General features: G+C 35.1%; 2 protein-coding genes across 2 annotated transcripts in view; one reads left to right on the plus strand and one right to left on the minus strand.

Moving 5' to 3' along the window:
• LOC138934421 (uncharacterized) overlaps positions 1 to 11,762 on the plus strand; it is a 35,980-nt gene extending 24,218 nt beyond the window's left edge. Inside the window, exons 3-6 of the mRNA XM_070298133.1 lie at positions 342 to 396; positions 7,757 to 7,916; positions 9,004 to 9,175; positions 9,522 to 11,762. Coding sequence (XP_070154234.1) covers positions 342 to 396; positions 7,757 to 7,916; positions 9,004 to 9,175; positions 9,522 to 9,611 — 477 coding nt within the window. The 3' untranslated portion in view covers positions 9,612 to 11,762. The remainder of the gene's footprint in view (positions 1 to 341; positions 397 to 7,756; positions 7,917 to 9,003; positions 9,176 to 9,521) is intronic.
• On the minus strand, positions 11,666 to 14,721 carry Und (methionyl aminopeptidase und). Its single transcript, XM_070298132.1, has 6 exons — positions 14,518 to 14,721; positions 14,006 to 14,080; positions 13,562 to 13,887; positions 13,022 to 13,426; positions 12,496 to 12,763; positions 11,666 to 12,403 (listed from the first exon to the last, which is right to left on the minus strand). Exons 1-6 carry the CDS (start codon positions 14,711 to 14,713, stop codon positions 12,198 to 12,200), a joined length of 1,476 nt encoding a protein of 491 aa, XP_070154233.1. The 5' UTR covers positions 14,714 to 14,721; the 3' UTR covers positions 11,666 to 12,197.
• Positions 14,722 to 15,264: the final 543 nt, after the last annotated feature.

A 15,264-nucleotide genomic window follows, 5' to 3' on the forward strand; every position in this document is an offset into this window, starting at 1 on the left:
TTCTTCTTCGCCCTCGGGGGAAGTAGATGCGAAAGCGGAGAACGTAATCGTTTTATTGACCGCCTCGAGAGGAACGATCACGTGGATGAACATCACATCACGCGAAGCCGAACACATTGAATGATTATAATATATAATCAAACGCGCGACATACAAATATAATATAAATATTTTAATAATACAAACAGAGGAGAGAGAAAGGAAATTTTCTCCTTTGGCGAAATTATCTCAAAGTTATATTAAATTGATTGAGTGAATCGTAGCAACTATAGGGAAGAGGAATGCGATTCGATAACTGTAATCGTAATGTTTGACGTTAAACGAGTCTATGTATATTTCAGGTGATTACTAACGGTCTCAAGTACGACTCGGACGACGTCGACGGTTTGACAAACGGTGAGTCATTTAATATAACATTCTTTCTTTCTCGTTTGTTTTTTTTTTTCTTCCTTATTCATTCCTTCGTAAGAGACGCAATCAACGATGACGAGATTAGATTCATTCGATACACTTGGCGGTGCCTTTAGTTTCATTGACGAAATTCCATTGTATATAGAAGAGTCGCCGGTTTGTGTGTGTGTGTGTGTGTGTGCTGTGTGAAACAGTTCAGGACTGTACGATAGCTTTGACAAGCCTCTTTAATTCTTATTAATAAGGATTCTTATATTAAAAATAAATCTAATTTAGCGTTAATTATTTGATTCGGGTTTTTTTAAATATATAAAATTAGTATCTCTATATAATTATAATTCTTCAGATGGGAAATGTTAATTGTAAGTAATATAAAGTATCATTTTTAAATTTTGTTTATTAATTTGATTTTTTATTACTCAAATATTATTAAAAATTATAATTTAACATTTTTAATTGCTAGGTCGATGTTATAGCTCTGTAAATTTTATATATATATATTTCATGAAACTTCTCTATCATCTCTAGATTGAATCTTAAACATATGGATTGTCATAGAAGAATGCGTGGTTTTTTATCTATGGTGAAAACGTTGTGGCATTCCTAATAACTTTATATTATCATTTAAGTGGAATTCTAATGTTCGACACATTTCGCATTTGTTGGAAATTTATGGCTCCGATCTTTTTACAATTCAGGTTAATTTACAGCTAACAGGTTTCCTCTCGTTAATCAAACGCACCTCGTATCGATTGATTTTTATACAGCGCTTACATGACTCGTATGAATCTATATAATTGCGCTAGGTTAATTATATTTTAATAAAAGCACAGCTATTTTACATTAACCATAGTCTGTCTATATCAAGACTATCCTATAAACAGTATATTATGTGATACATAAGGGTTATAAATTAAATGTCAGAAGATACAAAACATTTATTAAAAATATCATTTCAAATCAGGTTAAAGAAATTTATAATATAAATGACATATCGAAAGATATAAGATCTCGTAGACAAATAATTTAATGGCGATTCTCAAATTTCTTTCTTGGGTCATCTGTGGCATGATATTTTATGGATATTTGCATAAGGATGCTTTCTAAATTCTTAAGATTATTTAGAGTAGGGATTTCAATAACTCGTCTTATATATAGCATGCGAATTTTCTTGGATAATGGTGGGTTGTGGATTCCGGTCGCGTGGCTCTTGGAAGGGTCGAAAAAGGAAAGAGTGCTTTTTTTCCCGTAATCGTGACATAATTCGTCTTCGGCAAGGTTGCGACGGCCCTGACTTTGCCCTTCGGTCACTATCATTCCGAGTACGAGTGTACGAACGAGCGTGTGCGCCTGCAACGATTGACGATCCGGCCGCATTTTCTCACGCTACTTCAGCTGCTCCTTGCCGGTGCAATGATCTCCCTTTCGTAGCCGTACATCTGCCTGAAAATTACGTTCCGGGCCAGCTTACGCACATTTCATTCCGCCTTCGTCCCGCCTCGCCTCTGCGCGCAAACGACTCGTTAATTCGAGATCCACCGCGTCATCCGCATATCTCTCCGAACAGGACGTTCTATCGGCGTTCCTTCTCCCTTTCCTCTTTTTCTCTCTCAGAAGATTAATCCTTTGATGCATTTCGGAAGTTAAAATGATCCCCCTCGCTCTGTATAATTTTCTTATCACTCATGCATGATCCGTATAATATTGAACTCCATTAATTTGGAGTAGATTGTCTTTTTGAAGAGGCACGATGGTTTTTTTTTTTTTTTTTTTTTTTTTTTTTTTTTTTTTTTTTTTTTTTTTTTTTTTGAGAGAACGATAATCTTCTTAAGCAACAAATCGTTAAAAATAAAATTTCTCTTTAATTAACCATTTCAACATTTAAATAAATAATAAAATATTATATTTTATTTAATCAAATTATAAGAATCATTGTCAGTCATTAAGATGTGCAATTTTCGAATTTAATAAGAGTCGAAGGAAACTAATTCAATTTAAATATTTCATTAAATTTGTACGAATGGTGTTCCATCATGTTTCAAATATTATTCAGGGAAAAAATAATATTGTATAAAGAAATTTTTTTTTCCATTGTTTATTTTATAATAAATATTTATAACTAACATTTTAGATAAGGCATTCTTTTCATTATATTATTTTTCTCTATTTTTATTCACCTAGTATTTTTTGGACGATTATTATGACAATTTTATAATGTTGATTGTTTTGTGGACGATATTTCGAATATTATAGTTTTATCTTCCGTTTAACACGATTATCAATTGCTTGTAGCGATGATAAAGTTAGGTAAGATCGGCGGTGAAAGCAGGAAGAAGGAAGAAAATAAAATACAGAATACCTTGAGTTTGTATCGCGTCGCGGATTATTAGATTATTATGTCATGTTTAATTTAATCCGCGATCGGCAGTAACGTATGAAAAGATCGAAAGCGTAAACACGTTCGCGTTACCCACGAGAGTCTAATCATTTTTCTTTAGCAGGCTTTACGAATAATTCTAATTACTGCTACAATATGCGATACGCGGATAATTTTGTAATTAGATTTTAATTGTCGATGAATAATTAACGATTATACCGTAACCACGATTATGGTCTTGATTATTACGAGTTTGACCGCCGCTCGTTTCGCTCGAATTTAGAGTCCTTTCGTGAAATCCGCGAAAAAAAAATTAATTGTACAGAAAAAACTGGCCTAATGATTTTATCATTTCGCGTTCTCTTTATTCAATACTCGTGCGTTATTCTTCATGAAGTTTCGTCATGAAGTTTTCATCTCGATCTCAGTTTTGCCAGGTAATTAAATAAATAACGGAACTGTTTTGAAAACCTTAATGCGATGTTTAATCGTCAAACATTTAATTATTCTATCGAATATTAAAAGAATTGTAAGAATAGCGGGAAAGAAATTCTTCTTAAGAGGAAGATCGACTATGCGTTGGAAGAATTTGTTAACAAAATCAAAGTTTATAGACAGATAAGATATTTTATATAGTTTTCACAACTTTGTAAATGTTTGACGGATCTTATTGAACGTTAAGATGTGTGCCGTTAGTGAGATCGAAAGTGAGAGTTGGGAGTTTTTCCTTATCGAGAGATCGAAGAAAGTGTCGTTAAAGGATACTTTGCAATTGCTATACTTTCAATTCGGATCTCGCAAGGCTCGTTATTATTTCGAACACGCCCGTACGTATATCTTTACGTCTCGGCAGTAACGGCTATATCGTTTCACATCATTATAAAACACGCGCCTCGTCGAAGGTCCCGCGCGCAAAATTTACTTTTCTCTCGTAAAATCCAACAATCCGTATCCGATACGGTTCCCTCGCGATGATAAGACCGCCCACATCGGAAGATTACGCGGATGCATTGTCGAAAGTGTCCGTTGCAAACATTGGATCGTCGAATGACGAAGCACAGATGTTCTTTCCGGAATCTGTCAAATGAAACTTTGTTGAAATGATATAATTTATTTGCAAAATTATATTTTTCGATTGCCTTCTCAGATATTTCTCTATCTTTAACGATAAAATTGTTTCTCAATTTGTAATTATCGATAAATTTGATGAAAATAAACGGAAAGTTTGATAATTTTAATTATATACAAGGTTTTGAATTTTTCTATAAAATTTATCAGGATCTGTCTCACAGATCCTTTGATTTTTTTGTATCTTATTTTGAGATTCTATAAAACTAACAAGTTAATTCCGAGAAATGTCGATTATACGATTGTTTAAAAAGATTGCGCAAATTAACAGATTTTTGATAAGACGCATCTCTTATGTTAGTAAGCATCTTATCTGACATCTTATCAATTTGCCATTGTAGCACGTCAAATTTGCAATTGCGAAACGTCAAATTAAAACGTAATCGCGTGTGTAGTAATAGCAGGAAAATTATGTCATCGTGTATACTACGAGCTATTGAGCTGATCGAAATTCAATCGTCTCTCTGTCGAAGTGCAGCAAGATGACAAACACGATACGCGCGCTCTTTTATAATCCTGTTATCCTGTTACCTGCATGCACTTTGCTCGACTTTGCATTATCAGTTTCTTTTCAGCTTTGCATATGAATGATAACAAAAGAACGTTCTATAAGATTCGCACGTATAGCAAACGTCACGACCTCGAATATATTTTCAAGTTCCCAACACGAGATTTCTTCAGGATTTGTTAAAATTTATATTTGATAAAAGACGCGGGATAATATTAAACTCAATTAATTTCAATTATACATTTGAATAAACAATAAATTAGACTTTAATTTATATATTAATATATTATTAAATATATATATAAAAAAGATCAATAATATATAAAAATATTATTTTAATTGTTTAAAAATTTATGCAGCGAAAACGTAAGCATAATTATTTTGATTCTTATCATTTGATTATCACAGAGGAAAAGTAAAAGCGAAAATTATTTGCAATAATTGCAAGCCTTCACAAATGCATCGATGTATTTTCGATCATTACAAATTAACATAAAATTTTTTGTAGATTTGATGGTTTATCAAAATTTATTAACTTTAAGTATGCAATTTCTCGTATTTAAATCGGATCGGGATCAGTGACATTCGACAGGCTGACGACGCGTGACGCATAAGCAGATGATCGCGTAACAGACATCCGATTGTCATTGTACGGCGTCATCTTTCTGCATAATGCTTCGATGTATTTAATTCAGCGCTGTTCGACGAAATACGCTACATTTCAGTAAAATTGAAATATCGTAACATAAAAAGACTAATTTGCATTATTGATTCGTACGTAGATATAGCACGTGATATTTAGTAATAATCCATTTTTTTTTTTGTTAGTTAAATAAAGACCAACGAATGATCATATAATTTTTTAAAAAGGTTTGATACTTTTAAAGAATTTAATTATTATTGAAACATTTTTAAAGCGAATTACTATTAAGGTATTTTTAAAGCAAATCTTACAAAAATAATTTTGAATAAAATTGCTATTTATTATTACAAACATAAGTATCTGTGTAACGCGATAATTACAGCTGTATGAAACTTGGATTGATAAAGTTTAATAATTCTTATCGCTTGAGTATTTTTTAACACTTTCAAAAGAGACAGATAAAATATATCTATATTTCTGTCATTATTAATAATTACATTTTGATACATTTGTATTATCCTTATCTTGATGCTGCATACTTATCTGTAGTCTTGTTGCCATGTATATATGTATGCGCTATCCGCGCTATCTCGCGCCTTTAAAAATTCGGATCAATGCACTGCGAGATGGCAAGTCAATGACTCTGCGAATAAATAAAATAGATGCACCGGTAAACGAACGGCTAACGGATGTTGTCCAATTCATAAAATCATTGTAATTTTTTTCAATAAACGAAAATAATATTTTGGTAACTGACATTTTTTTAATGCTGTTGAAATTTCATGTCAACTCAATAACGAAATTGAGAACGAACTTATTTTCTGAATTTTTAAGGATTGAAGTTCATTTAATTCAGTACGGTGACTTCCTTTCCGCCCGCTTCTTTAAATGGCCCCTTATCATCCGATTTCCATAAAATCGCGTATGCAGCCCGCACGATGCACGCGAACGAAACATCGGCTTACTTTCGCGACCTGGTTTCTCGCCTCGATCGAACGCTTCATAGGGTGGCTCGAAATAAATTTACTCGATTTCCTGTAATACGAATATCGCGAAAAATATGGAATATTTTGCGTCTGCATTTTTGCGAGAATTTTTTAACCAAATCACGATTCTCCGATGAATTACTTGATCTAATTAATTACTATATGTTTAATTACAATATATACTCCTACTCTGTTACACAGCAATTAATGTCATATTACTTATCAATATCTCATAATATTATATAATTTTATTATTATAATTAATGTTATACTAATTTCTATCAACCAAGATTCGATCAAATAAGATCGATAAATGTCGACCGAGATATGTCATTTTTATTTTTTGATTTAATTGATGACTTTACAGCGTTATCTTGGTAAACTGGCATAACTTAACACTGTGTGTATCGATCTATTAGAACTATGGTATCTTGAATAAACTATACCATAAGAGCAAATATATACGAACGACAAATGCATCGAGCTGTCGATAGGACTCGGACTGTTGCTGATACAAGGAGCGAATCTAACAATAAATGCTCACAGAGAAAATCGCGATGTAGAACGACAGTACGTCATCTCGCGAGTTCTCGTAGTGCGCCTTGGCGTAAAGTTGCGATTTCGAAATGATTTTTATCTGAAAACATTGCGTTTTCTCGCGTAAAGGGAACGGAAGTAGATCGTTTAAATGCGCGAAACAAACGATGAATATTTTTGTAGTCGCTTCAAACTTTTCTATATTTATCTATTATATTATGAATATTGATTGACAGTTATCGCTAATTGTTTGCGTTTCAAGCGGATATTAAAGACAGTTTGAATGTAAGTCTAACAAAAGAGGGTTAAAACGCTCGACCCCGTTCGATCGCAACGGAAATGGCATCATTTATTTCACCTTGAGTTTGCGAGAGGCGCCATTCGTTCGCGCGTGTTTCCCCGAGATCCTATTAGCGCAGCTATATGCACGAAGCCCTACACAAAAATATATAGAACTTCTTTCTCTTTGATACGTCTCTCGTGTACTCGAGGACAAATGTCTCATGTCAGTCGCGATACGTGCAACCACCATGTGGGAGCAGAGCTCGGTCAGGGCGAGAGCAGCGTTGTTGGAGGGTGAATACTTATCAATCGTAGGATTTATTCTCGCAAATTCTGAAAATGTTTGTGCGCATGATGACACATGATTCGTTCATCGTCGATCCAATCATCTCGTTGAGAACAAAATATTTCGGAAAAGTGTTACATATTTTATTTGAACTATGTATTTATAAAATACGAAATATCGCTAAAATTCCGCCTATTTTTTCCTCAGTTATTGCAAGTGTCTTTAATTAAAACTTTATAATGTGATATAATCAAAATAAATTTTTATTATAAAGCTGAAAAATCAAGTACCCATTTATAATGGATGATTATTTTCTATACTCATTATTTCCATTATAATCAAAAAAGGTTCAATGCATCACCTATATTTTATGACTAGAATTTATTTCTTAGAGTTTTTAACAAAGTGAATCAGACTATGATTGTGTGTATGTGTGTGTGTGTGTGTGTGTGTGTGCGTGTGGAATGAACATTTTCATTTCTTATGCGAAGATTGAAGATTTATTAGAAATTAGCAATACCATAATTATCGTATACGATATACTATCCGAATTTTGATTTTGAATGGATTATTCTTGAAATTAATGATCTTCTTTCAGATAGAAAAATGGCACCGGTTCTGGGCGCACCACCTCCGCCACCACCGGCTCCTCACATGGGACCAGACGGCTTAATCTTGCCGAGAAAACCGTATAACCCTTGCCTTATCTCCACTAATCATAAGGATCTGCACAGAGAGTTACTCTTTAATCAGAAAATGTAAGTCGAATGGCTTCAAAACTTTTCTTCTTCCTTTTCGTTAGAAAAATTAATTCGTATAGGAAAATACGCGATTGCGCCTCTTTATAATAGAAAGTTTTTCACGGTGATAAATATCTTATTTATGTGATTTAGCACCTCGTGAAATAAATATTGTATCGTTCCTTTTCTGCCAGGATCTTAATATTCGCGAAATTTTATAAATTTCCTGCTTTACATTTTTTATATTAAATTTGATATTAAATTTTTACTTAATAAAATTATCAGTTTAAAGTTTCGTCGAATATCTTTAACGATCTCATTAATTTTCCAAAGAATGTCTTGAAATATGGCAGAAAAAGTTTTTTTATCCCCGGCAAAGAAGGAACTTTGAACGAAAGATAATCCCGAAAGTAAATGTTTTACCTGTTTCTTTGCCTGCTTTTGTGCCTTCATAAATATACGAGGATTGTTTAATATCGCGAGAAATATAATATCCGTCATAAAAATAGAAAGTCAATTACCAGCGTGGAAAACTTCCTGATGAAAGCTAACCATAATAAAACCATTTTCATCATATGCGAATTCGAGCGTGATCAGAAATCTTTGAGGGATTATATAATATATTTATTTATTTATTTATTAAATATATAAGACGATGAGAGAAAAGTATGTGTCGCCTCAAAAAATATTTTTTGTGCCGATTTTCCATCGATCACGCGGCTAATAAAGATGTAAAATCGAATATACTTTACGTAATTTCGCTTATACTCTGTATTTACGCGTATTCGACTCACCTGCGATTCTTTACGCTTCGATGAAATTAAGCGGTTTACGCTCGCTGATTTTCATCTTGGCACGCAATATCCAGTCTACGCACGTGACTGTTTCACGTGCGATAAAAACAATGTAATCCCGTAATGTATTCCAACTGCTTTATATTTGATCCTCTCGTTCGCGCAATATTTATTTGTATTTTTTCTGCACGTATAAAAATGTTTTATCTTTTATTTGCTAAAAATATTCCAACAAAAGTTTTAATCGAAGGGAAAAAAATGCTTGAATAAGAATTAATTATAAAGTGAATATGCGCTTTTTCCTTCCACAGTGGCAAAAATGTCTTGAATCAGAAAAGCGAATTGCAACGTGCTTTGGAGAAACATAGAGAAGCTGCGTCAAGAAGAGAAGCTGAAAGGATTCGAGAAGAAAGTTACAAAGACGATCCCAGAACCGCTTTACAAAGAGCGATTGAGCAAAGAGCAAGAAACATCCAATTAACGGTAATTTGATATATATAAAATTATAGGTAATTTCATTCAATTTTTGACTGTTACATCTTAAATATTTAGAATTTAAATTCCGCGTGTGTGTGAGGTAATCTTTAAATTAATTATATTTTCTCTTTGAAAATTCGACATATATTCAAGTTTTGAATCTCGATATTCTAAAATCTTTTCGATCTTCAATCGTTTAACGTTTTGTAACTCGTTTCTGGAATCTTTGAATTATCAAGTCGAGATATCTCTTTGATGTCCAAATTATAACAAATACAAATGTGATATAACGATACACTACGATCTATTTTTTTCTTGACGTGAATGGGACTCGCAAATTATCTGTTCGCAGCAAGAGCAATCGCAGGCGACGATGGAACCGCCGAGCAATCTCCTAGTAACAGCGAGAGCGAAGTTGAGGCCTCGCACCGAGTCCCAGTGAGCTCAGCGAAGATCAGAGGTCGCGCCCGAATGAATAAGACGATCGATCTCGATTCGCTCGGGTGGCTCGTGTAATTTCATACCTCGGCGCCTTATCGATCGCAATCAACATGTATATAAGCGTAACATCTGATAAGATTTCGTTGGCACGAGGATTACTACGGCGTCTCTCATTTGGCGCATTGAAAGGCGTAATGAGCGTTAAGAGATAACACGTTATCTATTTGATCGCTCGATTGCGAGCGAGAAGAGGATGATCAGTGGATCTGTCTCGTAGAACACGTTCCAATCCGCCGTAAAAGCATTCCCAGAACAACGTGAAGGACCAAACAATGTTGCGTCTTGAAGATTAGAACGTATCTCTTTATGATTTAAACATCGTAAATTACGGTGTCGTTCGTAAACCGCCTGGATCTTGTAACGTGCAAGCAGACGGCTCGTAAGAAGGTATCAGATGTACAATCTCGATGTACAATCAACAATAATAAATAGTAAACCTCAATGTGCCGAGCTCGATGACCAATTAGGATGATGTCGACAAAAACTGTAACGCGTTATTATATTATTATATACGATTATTATATTGGTAATTATCGTATATAATAAAATAATCCGGTAATTATTATACGTGTAAACTCGAATATATAATAACCAGCGTATTTTTTCTTACGAGAACAAAGGTGATTTTTGTCGCGAAAGCACCGACAGTAACACAATTTGATAGAGTAGGACACAGATTGACAATAGACAGAATATAACGATAGATAGATGGCGAGATAACGCGGAAGAATTTATTCGTCTCTGTTTCGATCTTTTGATTTTGAGCGATACGAAATATTTCTTCTCATTTCTCAAAATTCAGTTTCTTTAAGACATATTTTATAAAATTTGCGTTAAAACGATGAATGTGTGTGGATAATATATTTTCCAAAAATCGCCGGGACTTTTATTTACATAATAAAGAAAAATTGAAATTTATTGTTTTGTTACACATAAGCGAAATATTCCGTATCGTTTAAGATTAATCGCTCGAAATACGCGCGAGAGTTCTGGATCCGCGAATGTCCGAGGACAGTTGCAACCATGTGTATCCTAGATACGTTCCGTTTACGCGAGGCAATGGTATGCACGTGGTCGCTTTTTCGTCCCTTCCCTCTCTTGGAAGTCCCGATGGTGTCTTCCACGATCTTCGGCGATTCGGGCATTTAGAAAGTATTTTGTATTCCAAGCTCATTTTCTCTTTCGGATCATCGACGGAGGCATTACTGCATTCTTTTTGGACACGTCACGAAGAGCCTTGATTCGAGTTACGTTAAACGTAGGATTCCGCTCGAAGATACGCGCAACTAATCGCACGACTCATCATTAAATTTCTCGATTTGTCACGGTAGCTTCTGCCGTTATGAGTCAATGTAGCTATAGTGAAAGATTTATCTGAAACTTAATGCTTTTTATCTCATGCGTACTTACTCTAAAGATGTTTTATATGCGAATTAAACGACAAAATTATATCTCATTATAGTTATATATAAATAATGCCACTGTATGTGTGTGAAAGTAAAAATTCCGCCAGAAAACAAGAGAGGATAGGTCAGGACTCTCCGCGAGATCATGTGTTCTTATACTTCGTTATATGATAATGAGAGAAATGTATGACATTAGCAAGATAACAATTGTTGCGAGCCGTATTTAAATGTTGAATCGAATGCTATTATTACATCTCGTGATCTTTTGTTTGAAGAATCTTGCGAAAATGTGCGCAGCCTCTTAGGATTATAAAATAATAAGACATGAATTTGTTACACCTTTAATTTACCGATCAATCCACGAAGATTTTATAACACATAATTCGCGCTCTTAAAATGCGTAGGGAAATATATTGATGTATAGAGATTCGCTATAGAGAAACCGCAAATGCAGGATACTTTCGTTTTCTTTTTGTACAGTTGTCATATGTATGTATTACTCTCTACGTTTATATCGTTTTTTAACATTAAAAACTTAATTATACGATATTCAGGATCATAAGATCATCGCAATGATATAAATCTCGAATTCCAAATATATTTTATTCGATACTAAACACACCATCCCCGTCATTTCTATTTTAGATTAAGACTGTAAGAAACCAGTAATAAAGATTTAAAAATTGTTACGTCGAATACAAATTACCGATCCTCCTCTCGAAGCGTATATTCGTAAAGAAACGTTAAAAAAAAAGAAAATGCAATAGAATTATATTTCTCAAGCGATACATTCCATGATATGGAAACATTTGATGTATAAGAAATAGAAATCGCCCACTGCGCTTTCATCGTTCGTGTCGAAGCTCGCGCCATTATGCTACGATGCTTTTTTTACAATCGGAAAAATAAAATTACGTAAATTACATTTAAAAATGTCACGCGCTGACGTGTGTTACAATGATTATATTCTTATTCACGCGTTTACCGTTCGCATTGCTGCGTACGGATCGAACGAGACAATGTTTTGACAAAAAATGTTACATCGAGATTAAAATACATCTTGACATATGCAATACCGATTTATGTAAAACACAACGATGGTTCATTTCTTTATAGATGTATTAATAATCTTCTCCGCGAGAAATCACTTCTTTACACGTAGAACGCAGAACGAGAGTGTGCTCGAACTGAGCGGTGTAACAACCTTTGACATCGACCAATGGCGGATATGCCTCCACGGCACCTTTCTCACAGAGATCCTTCAGAGCCATTTGATATTTGGTACAACCGACGCGGTCCAACCAACGTTTACAAAAAGCCAAAGTACCTTAAAATTCATGGAATTAAAAACAAAGATTATTCCGTTAATTCAACTTTATTTTTTAAGCGGTTCGAGTATTTTCTTTTTTAACCACTCACCGAAATGCTTGTTGATAGTATTGAGAAGAGACTTGCTGCTTTGCAACCTCAATGGCACGAAACCGGCATCGAAGCTCTTCATGTAATGCGAGCATTCCATATCATCGTGAACGACGCCTCTGCCGGTAGATCCAAAAGTTTCGATCGCGTAGAACTCGTTCTCCTCCATTCGGGTTGCCTCGCCACCTCGAACTATCGGTACCGTTTTTCCGGCGTGTATGCGGTAAGGCGCGATAGAGTGGCCATTCAAGTTTCTAATTGACTTCACCTGTAAAAAAATTCAACTTATTAAGTAAATCTTGATCATTTTTTTCATCGGTTTTAATATGGATCTTTTTGAGAAAGAATTTGAAGGAAAATCGAGATTTCTGACGAATCTCTAATGTTTTCGACATCAAATGTTTAAATGATGAATTATGATTTTGTATTTATATACGAACATCGCGGCCAAGAGAGATAACTGCTATTAAAGTTGGACACAAGTAATTGAAACCGAGACAGTTTGCATATATTGTATATTTCATACCGGATACGTCCTGCCGTCTAATTCCACTTCGTAGGACTCCATTACTTCCTGGATAACAGCACCGACGTCGCACAATTGCACATCAATTCCGGCAGCCTTGATACCGGTATTGGTAGCGTCGCGAACAGCCTCGATCAACTTATCGTATTTCGGATTAAATGTCAAGGTGAACGCACAATCAATGATACGCCCGTTAATGTGCGTACCGAAATCGATCTTTGTGACATCATCATATTCTAAAACGGTTGGATCGCCGGCATTCGGAGTATAATGAGCCGCGCAGTGATTGCGGGAGCAACCGGTCGGGAACGCCAATCCAGCTTTGAGACCGTCCTCGCCTATCAATTTCCGAGCAGTCTCTTCCAGCTCGTTACAAATCTCTATCATAGTCATTCCCGGTTTTACCTGCAAATAAATTCGTCAGATGTATATATATTTTTTTAACTCGCAAATTGTAAAAATTATTAATTTTGCAATTCTTGATATTAATGCAACTTTAAATCATATTTTAATCATTTGCGATAGCACAGACTTACATACCCATTTCATGATATGCTTTCGGGTTTGTCGATGTGCCTCGGCTGCCTGTCTAGCTTCATTATAAATATCATTGTGCATTCTGTCGAGAGCGCGCGCCTCCTCGCTGGTGAAGCGATTTTTCGCCATTCTATCGTCTATTCCGGCAGCAGGTGGATGATCCATTATTTGCCCTACCGGGAAATTACCGTCCGGGAATAATTCCGATACTGGAATGGTCGGCGGATCCGTTTGCTGCTTCACGCCGCCCTTGCCTCTGGGCTTACGTTTCTTCTTTTTCTTCTTGACTTCTTCGCTCTCTCCATCGTTCTCGGTCATCTCTGTGGGACCTAAAAATTTCAACCAAACAGATATTATTAATTGCCATTAGCATAATACATGTTATCTTAATTATTAATGTTAAATTTTAATATAATCATAGTTAGAAGTAAAAACTATTTATGGTACCTTCGGCTGATGCATCATCATCCTTAACTTTATTCTCTTCCCCTTCAGGAACATCTGCACTAGCTTCTCCAGCACCTGCATACGAAAATATCCATTATTAATATTTCCTAATCAATAATGCAATTTCTTTTACTAGCAGCTGATAGTCTATAACTACATATATGTAGACCTTGTGAAATTCCAAAGCTGTAATCGAATATGAGTCTAAAATCATTAACTTTGAAAATACTGCAACGATTTCACGTGCGATAAAATTTCTCATGTAATTACTTGATACTCTGAAGATGATGGAGCACATAATGAATACCTAACGATGGACTCGCTTTTAACGACACAACGAATCACATTTTTTATACGAAATTAAGTAAGACATCGCGAGTAAGTTCAATCGAAAACGGGTAGATCTCTCCCGGCGACTTTGAGATCGTATTTTACGCTATAATTAAAGAAATTCACGCGGTTGTGCGTGAACGCAGAATGTGCAAGGCGCGAACGATCGTATTTTAACGCACCGGCCTTCTTCTTCTTTTTCTTCTTCTTCTTCTTCTTCGAAGCCTCGACCGCGCCGGTCTCGTCCTTCTCGTCGACGATCTCGTTCTTTTCCTCGTCCACGAGTTTTTCAGCGGATTTGCCGACCTCGTCCAACACGGCCGCCATTTTCGAGAGGAATGGCCAAACAATGTCACAACGTAGAATCTCCGGCTCCATCGATCGTACAGGAACTAAATTTATCATATCACAATAATAAAATTGTAACTTTTTCATCTTTATTGACTGATGGTAAAATCAATAATAAAATATATACGAATTAAAAAAATATATTTATATATATTAAGTGTACAACTTTGCTTCCGACGTTTTTTTCCGAAATCATTCCTATGTCTTTGAGGCGTTTTGAAATTGTTTGTTGAGTCACTCCCAATGATCGTGCCAATTCTTTTTGACTTTGACTCGAGTCTTCATTAAGTAATGCCTCCAATTCTGCATCTTCGAAAAGCTTCTCTCTTCCACCGCTATGCCGGTTTTCGACGTGAAAATCACCGTTCTTGAAGCGTTGAAACCACTCACGACACGTTCTTTCACTAATAGCGGCTTCACCATAAGTATTTGAGAGCATTCGATGAGCCTCAGCCGCAGATTTCTTCATATTGAAGCAGAAAATTAAAACCTCCCGCAAATGACGAGAATTTGGCTCGCAAACTGACATTTTTAATCGAGAATAACTTTATGATGCAGACACAAATCGACTAATGTTTCTA

Source organism: Polyergus mexicanus, unplaced genomic scaffold, assembly GCF_030449975.1.
Source record: "Polyergus mexicanus isolate NDT 795.1 unplaced genomic scaffold, iyPolMexi1.0 SCAF_6, whole genome shotgun sequence".
NCBI classification, from domain to species: Eukaryota; Metazoa; Arthropoda; class Insecta; order Hymenoptera; family Formicidae; genus Polyergus; species Polyergus mexicanus.